At 35.8% G+C, this 21,343-nt stretch overlaps 1 protein-coding gene across 2 annotated transcripts in view; it reads right to left on the reverse strand.

The window, feature by feature from the left end:
• The window catches only part of LSMEM1 (leucine rich single-pass membrane protein 1), a 41,710-nt gene extending 20,811 nt beyond the window's left edge, over positions 1 to 20,899 (reverse strand). The window contains exons 1-3 of one of the 2 annotated variants that reach the window (XM_074193890.1): positions 18,945 to 20,899; positions 18,490 to 18,605; positions 2,054 to 2,185 (exon numbers count right to left, since the gene is read on the reverse strand). In XM_074193890.1, coding sequence (XP_074049991.1) covers positions 2,054 to 2,185; positions 18,490 to 18,605; positions 18,945 to 19,000 — 304 coding nt within the window. In that variant the 5' untranslated portion in view covers positions 19,001 to 20,899. Of the gene's footprint in view, positions 1 to 2,053; positions 2,186 to 18,489; positions 18,914 to 18,944 lie in introns of those variants that run through there. The other variant, XM_074193891.1, reaches the window with a different exon arrangement.
• Between the last annotated feature and the right edge of the window lie 444 nt (positions 20,900 to 21,343).

Raw genomic sequence — 21,343 nt, forward strand, 5'->3', positions numbered from 1 at the left:
TAATGTAAGTAAAACATTTTGTAAAATTGAAGTTTTTTTATAAATCAGTAGTAGCAATAGTAATAGTAGTAATTATTTTATTGTCCAAATAAGACCAAAGCAGAGACCATTTCAGGTCAAAATTGACCAAGAATCCCAAGAGCAACAAGGAAAGCAAGGAGCAGGAATAATTCAAAGTGTGATGTCATAGAACTTCTAGTCTTCCTGATTCTATTCCAAGATTATAACCACTACACCATGCCACCTTGGCCCAGCTTCTGGGGAGCTTTTGTCCTAGGGAGCTCTCCAAACTGATGAGATTATAGGTTGAGGTTTTTATTATTATTATTATTATTATTATTTTATAAGCTCTTTTAGAACAGAATTGTGCCTCATAGTTTTCATGTTCTCCCACTATAACTACCACAAAGTAGTTAATATTTTGTTGATTGATGTGAAAGATGTGTCAACACCTCCTTTATATGCATAGGATAACTGAGCTTTAAGTTCTTTGTGGTATATGAAATATTAAAAATTCTTCCCTTAGGTTAAAAAAATAAAAAAGAAACTCATCTCTCTTGATTTCCTTTTGGTGGAAATATGTTTACTGCAATCTTACAATTGAAGTCACATAAAAATAGATATGGGGCTAAGATGCAAACATAGTACTTCATAGTCACTGAAGCAGACAGTTCATATCAGCCTCTTTCATGATCAATATCTATTTGTTATGGCCAAAGCAATCATGCAGTGATCCACATCAGACAGGAAGAGGGCTCAAGTGAGTGGATTAGCCATAACCCGTTCCTGTTCATTTCACAGCTGTGTGAATAGTCAAAGTCCAGTAATAGTTGACTTAAGGTTTTGAAGAAGTTTGGAGTGTCTAACAAGATAAGGCAAGAAGGAGTACTCTGAGGGGACAAAAGACAGGTATCTACAATTTTTTACATGTAAAAAAGTGAATAGAACAGCTCTGTTTGACCTCAGAGGGTAAAATTTAGAGCAATGGATATGTTACAGAGAAATAAATTTATATTTCAGGTCAGGAAAAAATTTTCTGAATTAGAAGTATTCAAAAGCTGAATAATCTACACCAGACTACAAATTCCCCTTACTTTAGGGCTTCAAGCAAAGGTGGTATGATTACATGTGGGCTAGGTTCTATACACCTTTTTCAAGTGTGTGTTGCATTAGTTGGACATGAAGGTCTGAGTTTCTGGGAGTCTATAAATATCACAAAAGATTTTTTTGAATAGTAGATAGAAATTTGGGGAGAAATGAATAAATGAAAATGGAAACCTTGAGCTAATAACAATAAGTGGTAGAAAAGTGAGAGTTGTAGAGAAATGTTCCTAGAATTGGGGGAGGGAGAGGGCTGAATTTCTTCCTTCTTGGTATCTGAAAAGCCTCAGTAAGAATAACAGTGGGTAATGTGGCATATAACTGTAATCCCATCTGCTGGTGAGACTAAGGCTGGTGGATCATTTGAGGTTGGCATTCATTGTCTACTACAAGTTTAAAACCAATATGGTAAATCCCAATAATAGGGGGGCCAACAGACTATTCAAGCAGGAGCCCAGGTATTTAAAAAATAGGTCAGGGGCATCTAGGTGGTGCAGTGGATAGAGCACTAGCCCTGTAGATAGAGCACAGGCCCTGGAGTCAGGAGGATCTGAGTTCAAATCCAGCCTCAGACACTTAATAATAATTACCTAGCTGTGTGACCTTGGGCAAGTCACTTAATCCCATGGCTATAAATGAAAAAAATTTTATTGATTAGTAGTAGAGTTGGGATTATGAGCAGCTATAGACTGAGCAACATGAAAACCAAACCTTAAGAAAAAAAACCAGGAAAGGCCAAGGATTTAAGAGACTTTCCATGTTAGTTTGAACAATTCTATAATTTTGTCAAGAATTTAGTAAACAAAATCAAAAAGCAGGATCAATTTCCTAGTGATAAACAGTTAGTTCCAAAATCTGAAGATGAACCCATATTCTCATATTAACATTTGTTATTTTTAGACAAACTGTAAACAAAGAAGTAATTGCCAAACCTCCCCTGGCACACACATACAGTTTACACGCTGGGATTCAGCAGGAGAGAGGATCACTTTGTTTAAGTCATTTAAGGAATCAATAACATAGAGTTTTCTCTCTTCATGGGTATCACAGGAGTCAAATTCCAGGGCAGAATGATTCATTGTTCCTAAAAGAAAAAAGGGGTTAAACATAAGTAGCCCAGAAAGGCAAATTCTACCATAAGTCAATACAGCATCCCTGGAGAGTTAGTCAAGATGATCATGATTGAGGTGATTGCCAGAAGGGAGCACTCCAATGGGTAATTAAGTAATTGTATATTATATCACTAAGTTTTTATGTCTGCATTTTTCTCAATTGAGTTATAGTGAGGAATTATAGTAAGGAAAATATTTTATAAACCTTAAATCTCTATAAATGTAATTATTATTATTATTACAATAAATTCCCTTTCCATTACCATGAAAAATTGTTGGCTTTAGATCATTCAGATAAAACTTATCTTGTTAGACACTCCAGACTTCTTCAAAACCAAGGTTTTGAAAACACTGCTAAAATAAATAAACTATTAGTTATCTTTTTTTGTAAAAGAGAAATAATAAACCCTAATTACCATTTTTAATGAAAAGAAGAGGAATTCAATTAATGTAGAGGAAATAAAAGAAAATGAGAAGTAACTATATTATCAATTATATCTCAATAAACCTGAAACATAGTCAATATGTATAAAATATACAGATTGACAAAATATGAAATAAGTTTAAATAATTCATTCTCAGAAAGAAAAATCTAGCAAGTCTAAGTTCCTAAAGGAAAAAACTAATTCAGAAAGACTTATAGGAAAATGTTATTAAATATTTTTTAAATATTATATTAAATTGTTTGTAAAAGAGAGAAAAAGGCACTTTACCAAATTCCTTATTTCAGAAAAATATTATACTTAGACCTAAAACAAGGGGAGATAGAACTGAGAAAGAAAATTCTAGTTTACACTCACTAATATTAGAACAAAAATATTAAATGTAATATTAACTAAGAGCTTCAGATATAGAATAAAATTATTCACTGTGATCAGGATGATTTATAGTATAGATCAACATTAGGAAGACTATAGACAAATGACATTAATGGCAAAAATCAATTAAAAATCACAATTGCCTTTTTCTGAACTTTTAATTTTATCAGTATAAGGAAGGAAACTCACTATCAATGCAAATCACCAACTATTCTTCAACCTAATTTTCGAGACATTTCAACAGACACAGAAAAATCCTTTACCAAAATATGACATTCATTTATGAGAGTTTTTGAAAAATAAAAACAGGAATAAAAAGTTCTTTTCTTAGTATAGTCAAAAAATATGTATCCAACAGTTTTTTTTTATAGCCTAATCAAGAGAATCTTTCCCGGTAAGCTGAAAGATAAAGCAAATATGTCAGTGTCTCTACCATTATTTGAAATAATGTTCTAGTTATGTTAGCTATAACAATTACAAAAAAAATTGAAAGAGTAATCATAAACAAAATTATCCATATTTATGTGTGTTCAAATTGACTTTAAAATTCTAGAGAATCAGTCAAAAATTAATACCTCAAGGACTTGTGATTTTTTGAATTCTCCCCACTAATATAACTTAGTTTTCATCCATAACTTACAACTCAAGCAATATCTGAGGCTCTGAGAGATTAAGTAATTTTGCCCTTGGTCACATTCAGTTTGTGTCAGAGGCAAGACTTGAAGCCAGGTCTTCCTGTCTACAAATCAAACCTTTTATCTTCTATATATCACTTTTCCAAGACAATAAATTGCTTCAATTGAATAATGTGATGTAAAATAAATTCATAAAAAATAAAGAACTTTTCTGTAAATCATTCACAATCTCAGAAAGAAGAAGAAACGAAATTCCATTTAAACCAACTTAATGTACCAAGTATCTAGGAAACAACACATACAAACACACACACACACACACACACACACACACACACACACACACAGCAGATTTATGAAAATTAATTTACTTGTTTTTCTTTGTGTAGATAGTATGCACTTGGCATGGCTTACAGGAGAGACTTGATGGAATAAATTCTGAGATCCCCTTACCAGAAACAATTACTTCCCTCTGGGGTCATGCTGATTCCTTAGAAGTGTACAGAGCTAGACCTTCAGATCAAAAGGATATTATCGCCTAGGATTGGGGGTGGGGCTGAATGGAAATGAGCTAAGAAAGTAGCCCAGGCATTTGTAGATTTGGCCACATCAAGATAAAAAGAGGATTATACTTTTTTCAAATTATTCTACAAATTTTGTATTATGATAAGTTTTAAAATATACGAATTTTTTAAAAACAGAATTTCAAAAATATCAATATTAAGGAATAACAATTATGGTAGATAATAGGAAGACAAGAGGATTTAGTTCTGGATCTCAGAGTTTAGTACAAAGCAATAATTATTGATTGGTTGGTTCTGGTCCTTTGTTGTCAAAGAAAACCAAAATGACATAACTATAAGCAAATTACAATGTATAATCAGACTGTGGCTGATGAGACCAATATGAACTTAGAATGTCAGACACAAATAGTCCATGTGAACACCAGGGGTGGGTACTCTAAATTTGTGTATTTCACATTTCCTCTGAGCCACTTCAATTCTACCTTCCTCATAGATCACCACACCCTCACTGATGAGGGCACATCATGCTGGGTGGTCTCGTGCCAGTGTCTCCCATGCTTCATAAGAGTTCCCATATTTCTTAAGAGAGACCTTCAGGGTGTCCTGGTATTATTTCCTCTGACCCCCTTGTGAGTGCTTGCCCTGTGTGAATTTCCCATAAAATATTCTTTTTTGGCAAGCATACTTCTGGCATTCTAACAACATGACCAGCCCATTGTAGTTGCACTCTCTGTAGTAATGTTACAATGCTAGGTAATTTAGCTTGAGAAAGGACCTCAGTGTCACTATCTTTTCTTGCCAGGTGATCCTCAGAATCTTCCTAAGACAATTTAAATGGAAGCAATTCAATTACCTGACATGGTACTAGTAGACCTTCAGTTTGGTAGTCAGTCTAATAACTCTTCTCTCCCAAACTTTCTTTGGGAGCCTCCTAAAGGCTGAGCTAGCTCTGGCAATACTAGTGTCAACTTCATTGTCAATGTGTACCTCCCCGAAAAGGACACTGCCAAGGTAAGTGAACTTGTCTATAATACTCAAAATTTCTCCATTTGTTGTAATCAATGATTTCACATAAGGATGGTATGGTGCTGGCTGAGGGAGCACCTCTGTTTTCTCAGTGTTAATTGATAGACCAAAATTAGCATAAGCAGCAGAGAATCTATTCATACTTTGTTGCATCTCAGCTTCAAAGGCTGCATTGAAAGCACATTCAACTGCAAACCGAAAATCATGCACCAACTTTGGTCTTGGCTTGTAGTCTTTTCAAGTTGAAGAATTTACCATCAGTGAGATAGCTGACCTTGAGATCATGTTCATCCTCAGTGAAGATATTTGAAAACATGACTGAAAACATCATGCTAAAAAGCATGGGAGCAAGGACACATCCTTGTTTCACTCCATTGGTGACCAGGAAATCTCGAGATCATTGGCCACAACCCAGAACCGGAGCATGCACTCCATCATGGAATTGATGTATAATACTGACATAATTTTGACATACTTGACATAATTTTCTAAAAGCCCTCATGACTGATGGTATCAAAGGCCTCGGTCACATTCACAAACATTATATACAGACCTCTGTTATGCTCCTGGCATTTTTCCTGGAGTTGTTGGGCAGCAAACACCATATTGACCCTTTCTGAAGCTACATGGGTTCTCAGGAAGGTGACAAACTTCCAGGTGAAGGTTTAACCTATTGAGGATTCTGGCAAGAATCTTACCAGCAATGACTAAAAAGAAATACCTCTGTGCCTGTTAAAGCACAATCTATTTCCTTTACTTTTATAAAAATGGAAGATGGAATGTAGGCTTTGTTCAAGGATGATTAGCAACTCTGTTATGAGGGCTACTAAGTCTTTTTCTGGGCTACTTTCCACCTTTGATGTCCACCTGAGCTACCTGACTCTCACCTGTGACTCCAAGAAAATGTGGTATGCACAGTGGCCACACTCCAGTAAACCATTTCAGCAGGTAGGCTAAACCAGGGTGAAGGTAACTGAGAAAGTCTCAAACTCATTGGTGAATTGTGGGAGGTATCTATACCAAACATATGGTGGATAAGAAGCAACAATTATTAAAATTATCTTGTATTTTTAAAAAAATAAACAAGTATATCATCTAATACAAAAACTCATAAAAATAACAAAGAAATGGATCACAAGAACCTAAAGGTCATTATATTGCCCTTAGTCCCAAAGCAAACTAATTTTTGTCATAAAGCATGCTTGAGTAAATCTTTAGCTGTCACTATGAGAGACATAGGTGAAGTTCAGAAGGATTTAGCTCTGTCACTGACCAGATGAGAGGAGGTGATAGAAAAGGTGGAGTGACAGTCTGTCCATACTACTTTCCACAGGGCACACGCTAGTGTTACAAGTGCAACAGTGTAAAGAAAGTCAGCATGGAGAGACAACAAAGCTCTGGTCAGATGCTCTGGGGGTAGTACTGTATTGTGAAATTTGTAGGGCACGTCCCTCATTTGTATTAACAACTGTTAATTGTTAACTAACCATTTGGAAAGAAATGTATTTTGTAAAGGATTTCTTATGGGGGTATTTGTTGGGAAGAATTTGTTGTATCAAAACAAAATACATCAATAGAGTTCAAAAGTAATCTTTAAAAAGAAATCATGGGAGGGGTGGAGCCAAGATGGCCACAAGAGAGCAAAGCCTCTTAGGTGCTCTCTCATAAAACTTCAAAACTAAGGACCCTAACTAAACTTTTGAAAGACAGAACCCACAGAAGGACCCAATGAGGCAGTTCTACTCAAGGTAACCTGGAAAAGAGCAGAAAGGCTCTGCTCCCCGGGGTCGGAGGGGTGGCCTGCCAGAGGATGCTGCTGCCAGAGCGAAAGAATTTCAGCCTCCCGGAGGCAGCCCCAGGGCACTGGGAGCCACAGCTCACTGCAGTGGGGGAGTCTCCTGAGCTGCACCCCGAGGAGCACCGGCACAAAGTGGGGGAACAGCATGGGGGGGGCACCTCTGCAAGAGCAAGCACTGAAGCCCAGCCCTCGGGGCACACAGCCAGCAGCTTGACCAGCACAGCCCAGATCCAGGAAACAGAAGCAGGCAGTGCAGGTAAGCAGGAGCCCCCAGGGCATGAGCCCATTGAGCTGAGGGAGGGGAGTGAAGAGAGAGAGACTGCAGAGCTCTGTCCTCTGCCTCTGCAACAGGACTCTGGGGCTCTAACCACATTCAGATCTTGATCGCAGTCTAGGACCCCCAATAAAACAGCAGGGCTTCCCCCCACCTGAGCCCCGTGGCAAGTGGGGGCACATGTGGTCATTCATAGACCAGGAGGGAGGACAGAGCCTCACACACTGAGATCCTTGTGGGAGTGTCCCAAAAACTCAGGAAGCACCCTAAAACTAGGCTCAGGCTGGGAAAATGAGCAAGCAGAGAAACAAGAAGATCATTGAGAAATATTTTGCATATGAGCCCAAGAAGGATCAAAATACTCAGTCTGAAGATGAGGAAGCACAAGCTCCTGAATCTAAAGACTCCAAGAAAAACAGAAATTGGGCTCAGGCTATGACAGCTCAAAAAAGACTTTGAAAATAAAATGAGGGAGTTAGAAGAAAAACTAGGAAAAGAAAGGAGAGAGATTCAGGAAAAACATGAAAATGAAGTCAGCAGCCTAGTCAAGGAAATCCAAAAAAATGCTGAAGAAAATAGCATGCTAAAAACCAGCTTAGGTCAAATGGATAAAACAGTTCAAAAAGTTATGGAGGAGAAGAATGCTTTAAAAAGCAAAATTGGTCAGATGGAAAAAGAGATAAGAAAACTCTCTGAGGAGAACAAATCCTTCAGACAAAGAATGGAACTCAGTGAGATTAATGAATTTACGAGAAACCAGTATTCATTACTTCAAAACCAAAAAAATGAAAAATTAGCAGAAAATGTGAAACATCTCATTGAAAAAACAACTGATATGGAAAACGGACTTAGAAAAGATAATTTAAAAATTATTGGAATACCTGAAAGTCATGATCAGGAAAAGAGCCTTGACATCATTTTCAAAGAATTACTACAGGAAAATTGCCCTGATATCCTAGAAGCAGAGGGCAAAATAGAAATGGAGAGAATCCACCAATCCCCCCGAGAAAGAGATCCCAAAAAACCAACCCCTAGGAATATTATAGCCAAGTTCCAGAACTCCCAAGTCAAAGAGAAAATATTACAAGCAGCCAGAAGGACACAATTCAAATATTGTGGAGCTGCAGTCAGGATCACACAGGACTTAGCAGCAACTACAATGGAAGCTTGTAGGGCTTGGAATATAATATACCAGAAGGCAAAAGAGCTTAGAATGCAACCGAGAATCAACTACCCAGCAAGGCTGAATGTCCTTTTCCAGGGAAAAAGATGGACTTTCAATGAACCAGGGGAATTTCACATGTTCCTGTTGGAATGACTAGAGCTGAACAGAAGGTTTGATCTTCAGATACAGGACTCAGGTGAAGCATGGAGATTGGAGGAGAGGGGGGGAAAATATGAGGGACTTGATGATGAACTGCATGTATTCCTGCATAGAAAAATGACACTGATAATACTCATATGAACCTTCTCAGTTAATAGAGCAGGTAGAGGGAGCTTTTATAGTTGAAGCACAGGAAAAAGCTGAATTTGAAGATAAAATATAGTGTAAAAATGGAATCAATAGCAAAAAAAAGGAAATGTCATGGGAGAAAGAGAAAAGGAGAGGGGGAATAGGCCAAGATATCTCATATAATAAGTTTTTTCTTTATTACAATGAGCTATTGCAATGATATGGAAGGGGGGGACAGCAAGGGGGAATGAGGGAATCTTCGCTCTCATCAGAGGTGGCTAGGAGAGGAAACAGCATATATACTCAATGGGGTATAGACATCAGGAGTAAGAAGAAAAGGGGGGGACAGGGGGAAGGGGGGATGTGAGTGATGGACAAGAGAATGGACCATGGGGGGAGAGTGGTCAGATATAACACATTTTCTTTTTTACTTCTAGCAAGGGGCTGGGATTGGATGGCCTGTCCGGGACCATAGGGCCAGGTGGATGCTGGGCCTAAGGGGTGGTATGGAGGCTTGGGGACTCTTGGCCCCAGAGCCAGGGATCTGTCCACTGCACCACTCAGCTACCCTACAGCAGAGTCAGAGTGAAAGGAGAGAGAAAATATAGTACACGGTAGTGGAGAAATACGAAAGGAGGGAGTTGAGATCAGCAATGGCAATGGTGGAAAAATATGGAAGTAACTTTTGCAATGGACTTACCATAAAGAATGTGATCCACCCGCAACAGAATTGTTGGTGTTGGAACAAAGACTGAAGTACATTTTTTATTATTATTATTTGGGGGGGGGGGTGCAGGGCAAATGGGGCTGGGTGGTCTGCCTGGAGCCACATATCAGGGTGATCTTTTGAGTGTCTGAGGCCAGATTTGGACCAGGGTGCTCCTGGCTCAAGGGCCAATGCTCTGTCTGCCACCCAGCCACCTCTACTATCATTACTATTTTATTTTATTTTGGGTCTTTTTTTTTCTTTTTTTTTTTGGTTTTTGCAGGGCAGTGGGGTTGGGGTGGCTTGCATGTCACACGGTTGGGTGATTGTTGGGTCTACAGGGCTGGATATGGGCTCGGATGCTCGTGGCTCCAGGGCTGGTGCTTCATCCATTGCACCACCTGGCCATGCCTACAATTATTACTATTATTTTTTTTAATTTTAATTTTTTTCTCTCCCCTTTATCGCTCAAACGAGTCTATATTTTGTGGGGGGGTATTCTGTTTACTCTTAAACAAGAATATTTTATTAATGTATAAAAAAAGAATTATCTGTACAAAAAGAAAATAAATATTTTAAAAAAAAGAAGACTCCTAAAAACAAAAAAGAAATCATGTCAAGTGAATAGGGCATCAGCTCTAGAGTAAAGAGGAGCTGAGATCAATTCAGGTTTCAGATACTTGCAAGTTATATGATTCAGGGCAAGTCACTTAACTCCAAATACTTCCAAAAAAGAGAGAAAGAAAGAAAGAAAAGAAACCAAGGATTCTCCTATTGTACCATGAGTAAGATTTTTTCAGAATAGGAATTTGTCCCAAAAATTCTCAGGCATGATCCCTCACTAGAGCAAGGATGCTGAAGCAAACAATTGGCAGGACCCATTATGAGTACCTAGAGCCCTCCCCCTCCCCGCAACCCCCTCACCCTCAGAGTTTTATAGATTCCATTGTTGTTGCTTAATAAATTTTTTAAAGATTAAGGGCAGGAAATAGTCACCCTTACAAAATATTTTCAATTACATTTATTTTTTCTTTGGCTCTGACTATAAAATAAAATAGATAATGTGCTCAGGTAGGATTGGGTCAATTTAGTAGCAAATATTAAAATAATTGAGGTTTAGGAGAAGCCACATTTAATATAATATCTTTCAATGGCAAGTGTGACTTCAATCAGCACAGGAAAGATTGAACAAACATTTTACCTTTTAAGAAGTCTCTATTTTGTAATCTAAGAGAATGGTTTTTAAATGAGATGGGAAGGAAATGTAGGTAAGTAAGCAAGGAAAGCAAATTCTGGTCAATTAAAAAATAAAACCCTTCTTAGCCACTTTCTGAGTAGCAAGAAATAGAATAGTTTGAAATGTAGGATACTGATTTTTGGGAATTACAACCTTGGTTTCCTCTTGCAAGAATCTCCTTGCCTCTTTGTAGGATACTTTTACTGGATCAGTGGTTTTGGGGGGAGGTGTGTGGTGAGTGTTGGGGATTGGAGCTCTGATTCCATCTGATTCCATCAGGAACTTCCTGTAAGAAAACTCCCATTACCCAGATTATCGCTTGAACTGTAATTTACACTTTTGGAGAATTGCCTGGGGTTTAGAGAGAAAATGATTTTCCTTAAGGTTACCCACTTATGTCAGAACTAGAACTTGAATTCAGATCTTTTGTTGCTGCTGCTGCTGTTGTTGTTGTTGTTTTAGTTTTTGCAAGGCAAATGGGGTTAAGTGGCTTGCCCAAGGCCACACAGCTAGGTAATTATTAAGTGTCTGAGGTCAAATTTGAACTCAGGTACTCCTGACTCTAGGGCCAGTGCTTTATCCACTATGCCCCCTAGCCGCCCCTTGAATTCAGATCTTAACCACTCTGAGGTCAACTTTCTGTGCTCTGTGCAAAACTGCTTCTCCAGAGTTATGGTATCTTAATTTTACAGCTCCATGGTAAAGCAAAATTTATTCCACCTTGCACATACCCACAGCCAATTAAAGGTAGGCATTTTAGGCCTGAGGGCAGGAGCCAATACCAATATTTTAGAGTAAATTCAGTCCAGTCCTACAAACATGTATTTTGTGTCTTTTGGAATGATGCTAAGTGAATACAAAAATAGATATGAAACACAATCTGCTCTCTATGAGCTTACAAGTACACAAATAAATATGACACCAGTGGTATAAAAGCAAAGGAGTCCAGGAAAAAAATCTGTGAGAAGTTTGAGGAAGAAGGGATACTTTTCAGTTAGGCAAAAAAGAAGAAGCTTTATGGAGGAAGTGAGGTAAATCTCAACAAGTCATTTCAATCATAGGTATCAGAATGAGCAAAGGCAAGGAGGGATCAAATAAAGAACAAGGATGCCCCAGTAGTACAGTTTGGCTGGAATTAGCAGTGATAAAACTATAATAACTTGGCATGGCTTTATAGTTTGCAAAGGGCTTTACAATTTGCAAAGCATTTTAATTCACTATCTGCTTTAAGCTTTATTATTATCCTGGGGTAATAGTAGCCTAGGGTATTACCTACCCTGGGATAGGTACTATAAATGTTATTAATATTAGTTGTAGGAGCATTAGTATTTCCATTCTGCATATGAGAAAACTCATTTAAAGCTTATAGAAATTGACTTGCCCATGGTCACAAAGCTACTAAATGTCAGAGGCAGGATTTTTAACCTCATTCTGAATCCAAAGCTATCCACTATACCACATTAATTCATGATGAAAAATTATATGCAATACAATTGATAGTTTATCCTTAGATTGTAGAGGGAATCAAATACCCAGATGAGGAGTTTATACTTAATTGTGGAAACAATGGAAAATCACTACAGGTTTCAGGGTAGAAGAATGACGTGGTCAATGAAATATATCTGAGAAGATACACATAAATGTGGGAAGAATGAAAGATAGAGTGGTATCACAAATAGATAACCAGTCAAGTCAAAGCTGTCAAAGAAGACCTGACTCCCTCCCCTTGACACATACTGACTGTGTGACCCTGGACAAATAACCTAATATCTAATTCCCTCCCCTTTTTCTCCCACAGTCTAAGACTGTGATTTTTAGGGTAGGTATACTGGTAGACAGAGTTTCCTCATTGGAAGTTCTGTATACCAATTAAATAAATTCAATGTAATCTAATGGAAAGGTCTGTTCTTTCCATTTTACATTTGGCTTAGAAAGTGTGACCAGTTATTTTACTACAAATAAATGGTTAAAGATAACAAAATATATGGAGTCAATGTTGGAGATGATGTAGAAAGACAGATGCACTAATATACTCTATCAATAGAAGTTTAAATTGATCTAATCAATATGAAAAGTAATTTAAATTACACAAAAAATGATGACTTAAATGCCCATACCATTTGGCTCAATTATCCCACCACTAGGCAAATACCCTATGAAACTCAAAGAGAGAAAGAAAGATCCTACCTATTCTAAAATATTCATCGTAGCACTTTTGTATTAGAGAAGTACCAGAAATAAAGTAGATATCTATCAATTTAGGAATGAATTAAAAACTGTGTTTATGAGTATAATGGAATGGTACTTCTTCAGAAGAAATAATTTGTATGAAGTGACAGTGTGAAGCAAACAAAATCAGGATAATATAAAAGATAACAAATGAAAAGAATAAAAGGAAATTGAATTCTGAATAGGTATAGTGACTAAGACTGGAGAAGAGATGAAAAAAATGTACTCTTCTTTGAAGAAATGGGAAGGGAAGGGAAGGGAGTAAGCCTTTATTAAGAACCTAAATCCTGTCTGCCAGGTGATGTGTCAAATGCTTTACCTATACTATCTAGTCTGATCTTCACAACAACTGTGAGAAGTAGGAGGTATTATTTCCATTCTACAATTGAGGAAAATGGAAGAAATGAATTTATTTATTTATCAAGTATTACACAGCTAGCAATTATCTGAAGTCAAATATGAACTCAGGTCTTCTTGATTCCAGACCCAGTTATCTATTCATTACCTGACCACCAAAATGCTTCCAAGTGGAGGTTTGGGTATATATAACACTGAAGATACTGTCAGACTTAGTTGATGTGTTATTTCGTTTTGTGGAATTTTAAAATCTTTTTTTTATTCTTTGTTATAAGAGATGACTTGTTAGGTAGGAGAGATTGGGGGATAGATTCAAAAATGAAGGTTAAAGTTAAAAAATTAAAAATTAAAAAATAATCAGTAAACATGAAAAACTATCATTGTTTCTTTGGGTTAATCATCATTCATTAGAAAACTAAAATTTATATTATAGCTAAAGAAAGTGAAGAGAGTTGATTTCCACTACCATATGGTTATTTAAAAAGTTAAAATCTATTGGAAAAATGAAAAATCACTCTAGTCATCTCAACTCTTAAATAAATGGACTAGATTATTCTTCATATCCTGCAGGTGACATATAAGTTGAACAATTTTTCTAGAGGAGTTATTTTTTCTATGATATCACCAAGCATTTAGGTAGGATTAATCACCATTGGACACTTCCTGAATGAGTATCAAGGTACTGAGAAGAAGCTGAATCCTGTAGGACACTAAGAAATGATTTTTTAAGTACATTTCTAGAATGAATCAAATAGAAATAGAAATCAGTCTCCATTCCTTTACTTTATTGATTTTCAGGTTAAGTTTTCTTGCCTATGAGCAAAGTTAGATTAGATTGTATCTTCTGTATAGCTTGACTATTAAATAGTATAAAGTATATTTTATAGGTGGGGAGGACTTTAGAGATTATCTATTTGAATACTCTCATTTTACAAATAGGTAAATATCTTAACTTCATCAGTAACATACCATAGTCATCTTAGTTATCTTGACATGAATGTAAAACATCTTAATTATGTAAAAATTTCATTAAATTCTTGAGTACTTTTGCCTATATTCACATATTGCGGGCCAGTGGACTCAGGACTAGAACTTTAGGACAATTCCCAGGACCTGGATCTACTCTCACTTTCTACAGTTTATATGTTTGCACTCTACTTCTTGGGGGGGGTGCAAAAAAAAAAAATCTGAGATCAGAGATTTGTTCAAAAAAAGCAAATTCAAGGATTTTTTCCCCTCATATCAGTACAGATTCAACTCAATATCTTTATTTTCATCCACAGCACAACAAGAATACACAGTCAGATTGACTGAAGGCACTGTAGCATCCTCCTCAATAAAGAAGGGAGAAGTGAATAAGTATTTATTAAAGGCATACAACATGCCAGACACTGTACTCAGTGCTTTATAAATATTATGTCATTTTATCTTACAATAACCCTGGAAGGTAGGAGCTATTATTATTATTATTATTATTATTATTATTATTATTATCATTTTACAGTTGAGAAAACTGAAGTAGGCAGAGCTTAAGTGATTTGTCCAAGATCACACAGCTAGTAAGTATTTGAGTTCACATTTGAATTCACACAGGTCTTCCTGATTCCAGACCCAGATGTATATTCATTGTGCCACCTAACTGTGTTGGCTAAAAATTGAGTTAGTTGTATCATGCTAATATATCTGCAAGAGGCTGAAAAATGGAAAAACACAATATGGTTCTTAAAATTTTTGAAATCTTTGTAGTCTTCATAATTAAAAAAATGATTTTGATCACACATTTCAGTTTCATCATTATGTTTGACAAATGTACCAAAATTCCAAAAAATTACAGAAGTATATATATATATATATATATATATATATATATATATATATATATATAACTTGATAAAATTCATGTTCTAGTCATTGCATCCAGAGGATTTGAAGAGAAAGGTGGACTTGGAATCTACTGTGGTAGTTGTACTGAACAAACACAGATAGTGAATTTAGTGAATTGCAAGTCAAGATTTTGGGGGGGCAGAATGACTTCCCAGAACTTGGTGCTCTGAGGCAAAGCTCCATTCACTCTATACTAGTTACAATACAGCTGATTTGTGATCAGAGAGTATATGAAGTGTGGAACTGAAATAATAAAATAATTTTTTTTAAGTTAGAATTTTAATCCTATCTTGCTCTCAAAGGACTGAAGATGGAAGGTGCAAATAAGTCACAAATAAACAGGTGTACAATAACCACCTCAAACCAGCTCCTGAGCAGATTGTTAAATTTTCTGGGTGAATATTTATGCCTCAGAAATCAGCAAATTCTACAAATAGGGGTTTGAGTTATTGTTTTGATGAATGACTTACTAATTTGTTGATTAAGATAATGATGGAAAAAATGCTACTAAAATAGATAAAACTTAAAAGTGTATGAACATTCTTTTCCTTTTGTTAAACATTTACCAACATAATCTTACAGGGTTAGGAAGAAGAGAATGTTCTCTACATTATTATTTTATTATATGAGACATAGGAAAAACAAATGGAATAAATGTTCCACTTGTATCCTGTTCATTTTTGGGTATGACCCTGGATTGTATTTGGTGATAAATACACTGGTCTAAAGTAAAGATCAGTATATAAGTAACATTTCAAGAATAATTTCCTTCCACAAACTTAAAACAGAAAAAAGCTTATTTCATACACACACACACACACACAGACAAAATCTGAATGTAAGGATTTTTTAGCAACAAAACTGAGTTACTTCCCCCATACACAATTCCCTCCCATTTCCCCATTCAACTACCTCATGTTCCAAAATTTTTGGTTAATAGAGATATTAGCGGGCTATTCCTATATAAATGTTATTGAACACCAAGTAACTTCCTGACAGAATAGGAAAAAAATGTCATAGAGAATGAAATACTTTCATATAAGAATCATATTTTAAAGCTGAAAGAAACTTTATAAATCCTCTAATTCACCTTCTTACAGATAAGGAAACTGAGGACTCATAAAGATAGTGGTCTATCTGTGCAAAGTCATACAGGTAGTAAGAGTTTCACATTTTTTAGGCTGGCCTTTTGGAAATATTTCAGGGAAGTTTGAATTTACCAGTATCAAATCTTCAGATTATTCATAATACAGAGGATCAAGATGGAATACTTTTCTGAGTTATACTTGTTAAATTCCAGAAGAGGCTTGTTGAATTCCAAACTCATGACTCTTACTCATTAACCCTGAATGACTCATGTTACATTCTTGAATCAGTGATCTGATCTGCTTCTACCTTTACTTCCTCCACTGGAAACTGGTGCTATTATTACTTAATTCTCACTCGATGCTTAATTAATGTTTGTGAAATACTAGATCAGTAGCAGGAAGAGTCATAGCTATAGAAACGGAAAAGCAACAATTCAGTAGACAGAAGTAGACATGCTGGGATTTCCACCCACTCAAAGTATGTGTCCCCGGGTAGTTACTTATTGGACCCAAGAGAATTCTGAAGACGGCCCAGAGAAGACAAATTAAATCCGAACATTGTTCTCTTGGGAGGAAATGGCATATCAGAAGCCATGGAAATGAAAAGATTGTAATATATTTTTTTCTATTTAAATATTTTTATTTATTTGTTTTTCCAGCAACATGCAATGGTAGTTCTTACCAATCATTTTTTTTGGCAAGGTTTTGAGTTTTACATTTTTCTCCTTCCCTCCCTTCCCTTCCCATTCCCTCTGATAGAAAGCAATCTTATATAGGCTCCACATGTGTAATTATGCTAAATATAGTTACATGTAATATAATTTTTTAAAGAAATTATAAAATGCAAATTTAGAAGAGTCAAGAAATAACTTGAAGAGAGACAAGTTGAATAGGGTTTTCAGGAATATGGTTCAGGCTATTGGTACGGTATGAGATAACTAAAGAGGTTCTGGATTTGAAGTCAAAGGACTTGAGTTCAAATCCTGTTCAGTTGCTTAAACCATAGCCTTAGGCAATACTCTTCACTTCTTGACTCCTGTTTCTGGGTCACCATTTCTACAACATGTTGCCTATTCTTCAGTGATTTTCCTCACCTCTGTTCCTAACCCTCACCTTAGACATCAGCCTCTAATAGATGTTTGCCTTATCTTATCTAGCTACTATACAAATAGTATTTTACGTATTGTATTTCCTTCCTCTGAGATAAATCCTCGAGGAAACTGAGACAGAGAGGTTAAATGACTTGCCGAATTTGATGGCTAGTAGGTCTTCCTGATTCCAACTCTATCATTCTAGCAGCTATGCCACCAAGTTGCTGGAACCAGTTCTTTAAACCAGTTATCAATAATCATTTCCAAACCATCCCAACCCATCTCCCCTTTCAGTTCCTCTTTCTATGTAGTCCTCCCCCATTAGAATATAAATTCCTTCAGGACAGGAGCTATTTTGCTTACTTGGATTCCAAGTATTGGGGAAAACAGTGCCTAGAACATAGCAATCCCTTGATAAAATGATCTGGTTTTTTTCCCCCTATCTAAAATGAAGGCATTGGATTAGATAACTGAGTTTTAAACCTATCTGCCCATCCACAGTTTTGAGCAGCCTACAAAGTCAAAACTTGCAGCTGCTGGTCACATAGTTGTTGCTATTTCTAGCCTTTCCTTATGAGGTTATCTGGGACCAGCTGGGTTTGTTGGGAGACTTAGTTTTAATAGCCTTTCTTCATTGTCATAATGATTCTCCAGTCATACCACATTTGCTAAGCCAGATGGTAGAGAGACCCTTCAAAAAACAATTTTACCAAGATTCCTTCAACCCCCCAAACTCAAATACCTGTGAGTAATTTCATTTTTCTCTCCAATTATCTCAGTGCTAACTAACCAATGATTTTTCTCCTTGTCACTATTTGAAAGTACTCTGGTTACCATTGTAAGAATGTGACAAATAAAAATTACTTTCTATAAACATTCTGTTGAACTGTTTATTTTCCTCACAGTTCCTTAGTAACAAGGCACAGAAACAACAAGTACACATTTCTATTTCTGACCAACAAATAGAAAATTTTTCCCAAAAGAGTTTAAGCCAAGGATAATGAAAATCTTTATTGAATGAATCATAATTTTTAAAAATTTTCATTTGGGACTTATTGTCTCTTCCCAATCAGAATTTTTTAAAAATCTAATCTAAAAGAGTTAAGTAACATCCATTAAAAGTTATGATCATTTAGAATAGGTAATTGAAACTCACCCCCCAAGAAAGCCAACTCAGACTTCAGAAGTGTGATCGCATTCAAATGACTTACACCAATTCCAAAGTTGCTGCTCAAAGGGACCAGTTCCAAATGGAAATCACTCAGGAAGCCACTAAAGGAAAACAACAGCCAAAAAATAAAAACTTCCTTCAAGTTCCTGTCCTTTTCTTCCCCCCCTTTCCTCAGAGCATGTGAGTTCCTATAGTTCCTGTAAAACACAGCATGAAACTATCATCTATATTTAGTGCTCAGTTAGACCCAGTAGTATGGGTTCCAAATATTGATAATTTTTTTCATTACTTTTTTAAAAATAAGTCATACTATCTTTCCATTTCTAGCAAAGGAAAGATTAGGGATTTTGTGAACCTATCATAACCCCCAAATAATGCTATGATGAAATTGCTAAAAATTGTTTATTCAGATCCACTTTTAAGTTTGGAGTTCATTATACCTCTGTGTAAAGTGATACTGGAATTTTTCAGACTTCTTTCTCATGTTGAACAGCATATAAATATCCTGGAGAAGGTTGGAAATATTCCATGGTGCAAGAAGGAGTCCAGCTCAAGTAGTTGGGACAAAATTAATGAAGCTGTAGGTTATTCTGTAGTTGCTACAATAGTCAAAGTAGGGGTTCCTTTTTTTTCCTCAGGGTTTTTCCATAAATCTTCCTGTATCTCCTGTTCAGTATGAAATAGGGAAGGAAATAAATTCTAGAATTTAACCATACAGAAGTAAATAAACAAAATAGAATAATTTTTCATAAAGAAAATATATTCAGCATAATACATTCAACCTCTGGTTCAATCAATCATTATTTAATAAGCACCTTGTATATAATAAGCATTGTGCTTAAGTGCTGGAGATACAAAAAAAAAAGGGACAGAAGACAATTCCTGTTCTCAAGGAGCTTACAATCTAATTTGGGTTTTTGGATTTGATTGAGAACAGGACTAATGATCCCAATTCACAGAGATAAATTGTTTAAGTGGGATTAAAGCCTTGAGTACGTTTAGCAAGATTTTCATTATCTTGAAAGAATTATTTGCTTCTCTAATGATACACCAAAAATTTTGTCACTTTTGACTGGAAATCAGTTCAAGAGTTTTTAGAGTTTGATCAACTCATCTTTCACTGGGTATTGTAACTGAATTTTTTCCTAGCTCAATATTTAGAGTACTGTAGGCAAACTTTATTCATTTGGTTTTGGTCATTAGGAATTATTCTTTCAGTTGTCTCTTTCAAATTTTCCAGGTGGACAATAACATTTCCCTCACTTTGACCTTCCTCTCCAATCCACAATCCCTTTCTCCCTGACTCCACCATCTAAGATTATTTCTTTTGGAATGTTTCTATAGAAAAATATAATCAGTTTTCCTATACCCCTGTTCTCATAACCCTGAATATAAGAACATTTATTCCAGATATGGAATCCTTGATTTATAGTTTCCTGGGACCACATTTATAGTTTGACAGTGAAAAGTCAGTGGCAAGGGAGAAAACCTAGAGACAGGGTATAGACACCCCAATACTACCACTAAGCTGAGATCAGTTTTTTTAATTATTAGGAACATGTCCTTATAAAATTATCAGTCAATGAAAAAATAGCTTTGTTTTCTAAAATTTCACCTTTCAGAACATTGATACAGGAATTTTTAAAGATATCTTGGCTAGGCCTTTCCTCAAAATGAAGTTTCTGAGAGGAATTCACCATTGGGAATGGGGGTGGGGTGGGTACAGGGCAAAGTGTACCCCCAAGGTAGAAGACAGTCAAGGCATGTTATTTGGCACCATATTGTGCAATCAGATACTTATGCAGAATTAAGTCTGACTGACCCCAATTTAAATCTCTTTAGATTTTGAAGTTCCCAAATCTCTCATGGTTAAAGTAAATATGAGTTTTCTCATGTGTGCCCTTCATAAGAATTGTGGGTTTATTGTGTTTATAATCCTCCCTTGGAACAAAAAACTATTTTCCAAGCTCATTTCCAAATTACAAGAGGTAGAGATTAGGATAAGGCAGTTGAAGACAGTGGAGCAATATAGGTTCAGTTGCTCCATGAATCTGTTAGCATCAAAGCAGGGATTATGTAAGGTCAGCTACTTGTGCTGTCAATCATTTAAACATCCTGTTTAGGCCGCCCACCATAAGTGATGGTCCAGAAGCACACATGAGCATGAGCACTAAGGCCTTCTCCCTATGATTCATTAATGAGCAATTTGTTGACAGAGCCCTAATTCCATCTCATAAATATATATACCAATCAAAATACTTTTGATCTTATATGGAAGTTGTTTACTTCTTTGTATAAAAAGGAGTGGTATGCTGATAAACTATCTTATTTTCTGAGTTTTTTTTATTGATCAGTGTGAAATTTGATCAAGGATTTTCTTTAATAATAAAATATGTATATGTTACAAACATACATATAATATATATCATATAATTATATATATAATATATATTGCCAGTGAACATTATTTAAGGACATTTTATATTTTGATTTCATTTCTATCTGGCTTTGTAGAAAGAAAAAACACAAAGCATTTTATTTTATACTTTGATTGAGAAAGTAATTGAAATTTCTGAAAATAGATTATTTTTCCTACTTGGTAACAAGGGAAGAAAAGTATGACTTCTTTCATTGATGGACTTAAATGAATTAACGAGAACCCAAACTTAATTACAATTGTGTTAAAAACACAAATCAATGTTGTGTTAAAAAAAAAAGCTACTTTTGTCAAATAGATTCCATGAATTATTGATGATTTCTCATAGATTAAGGCACACTATTATTATTGGCATATCATTTACTTATCCATCAGAAAATATAAATAATATTTGAAGACAAT

Source organism: Macrotis lagotis, chromosome 7 (assembly GCF_037893015.1).
Source record: "Macrotis lagotis isolate mMagLag1 chromosome 7, bilby.v1.9.chrom.fasta, whole genome shotgun sequence".
In the NCBI taxonomy this organism is placed as follows: domain Eukaryota; kingdom Metazoa; phylum Chordata; class Mammalia; order Peramelemorphia; family Peramelidae; genus Macrotis; species Macrotis lagotis.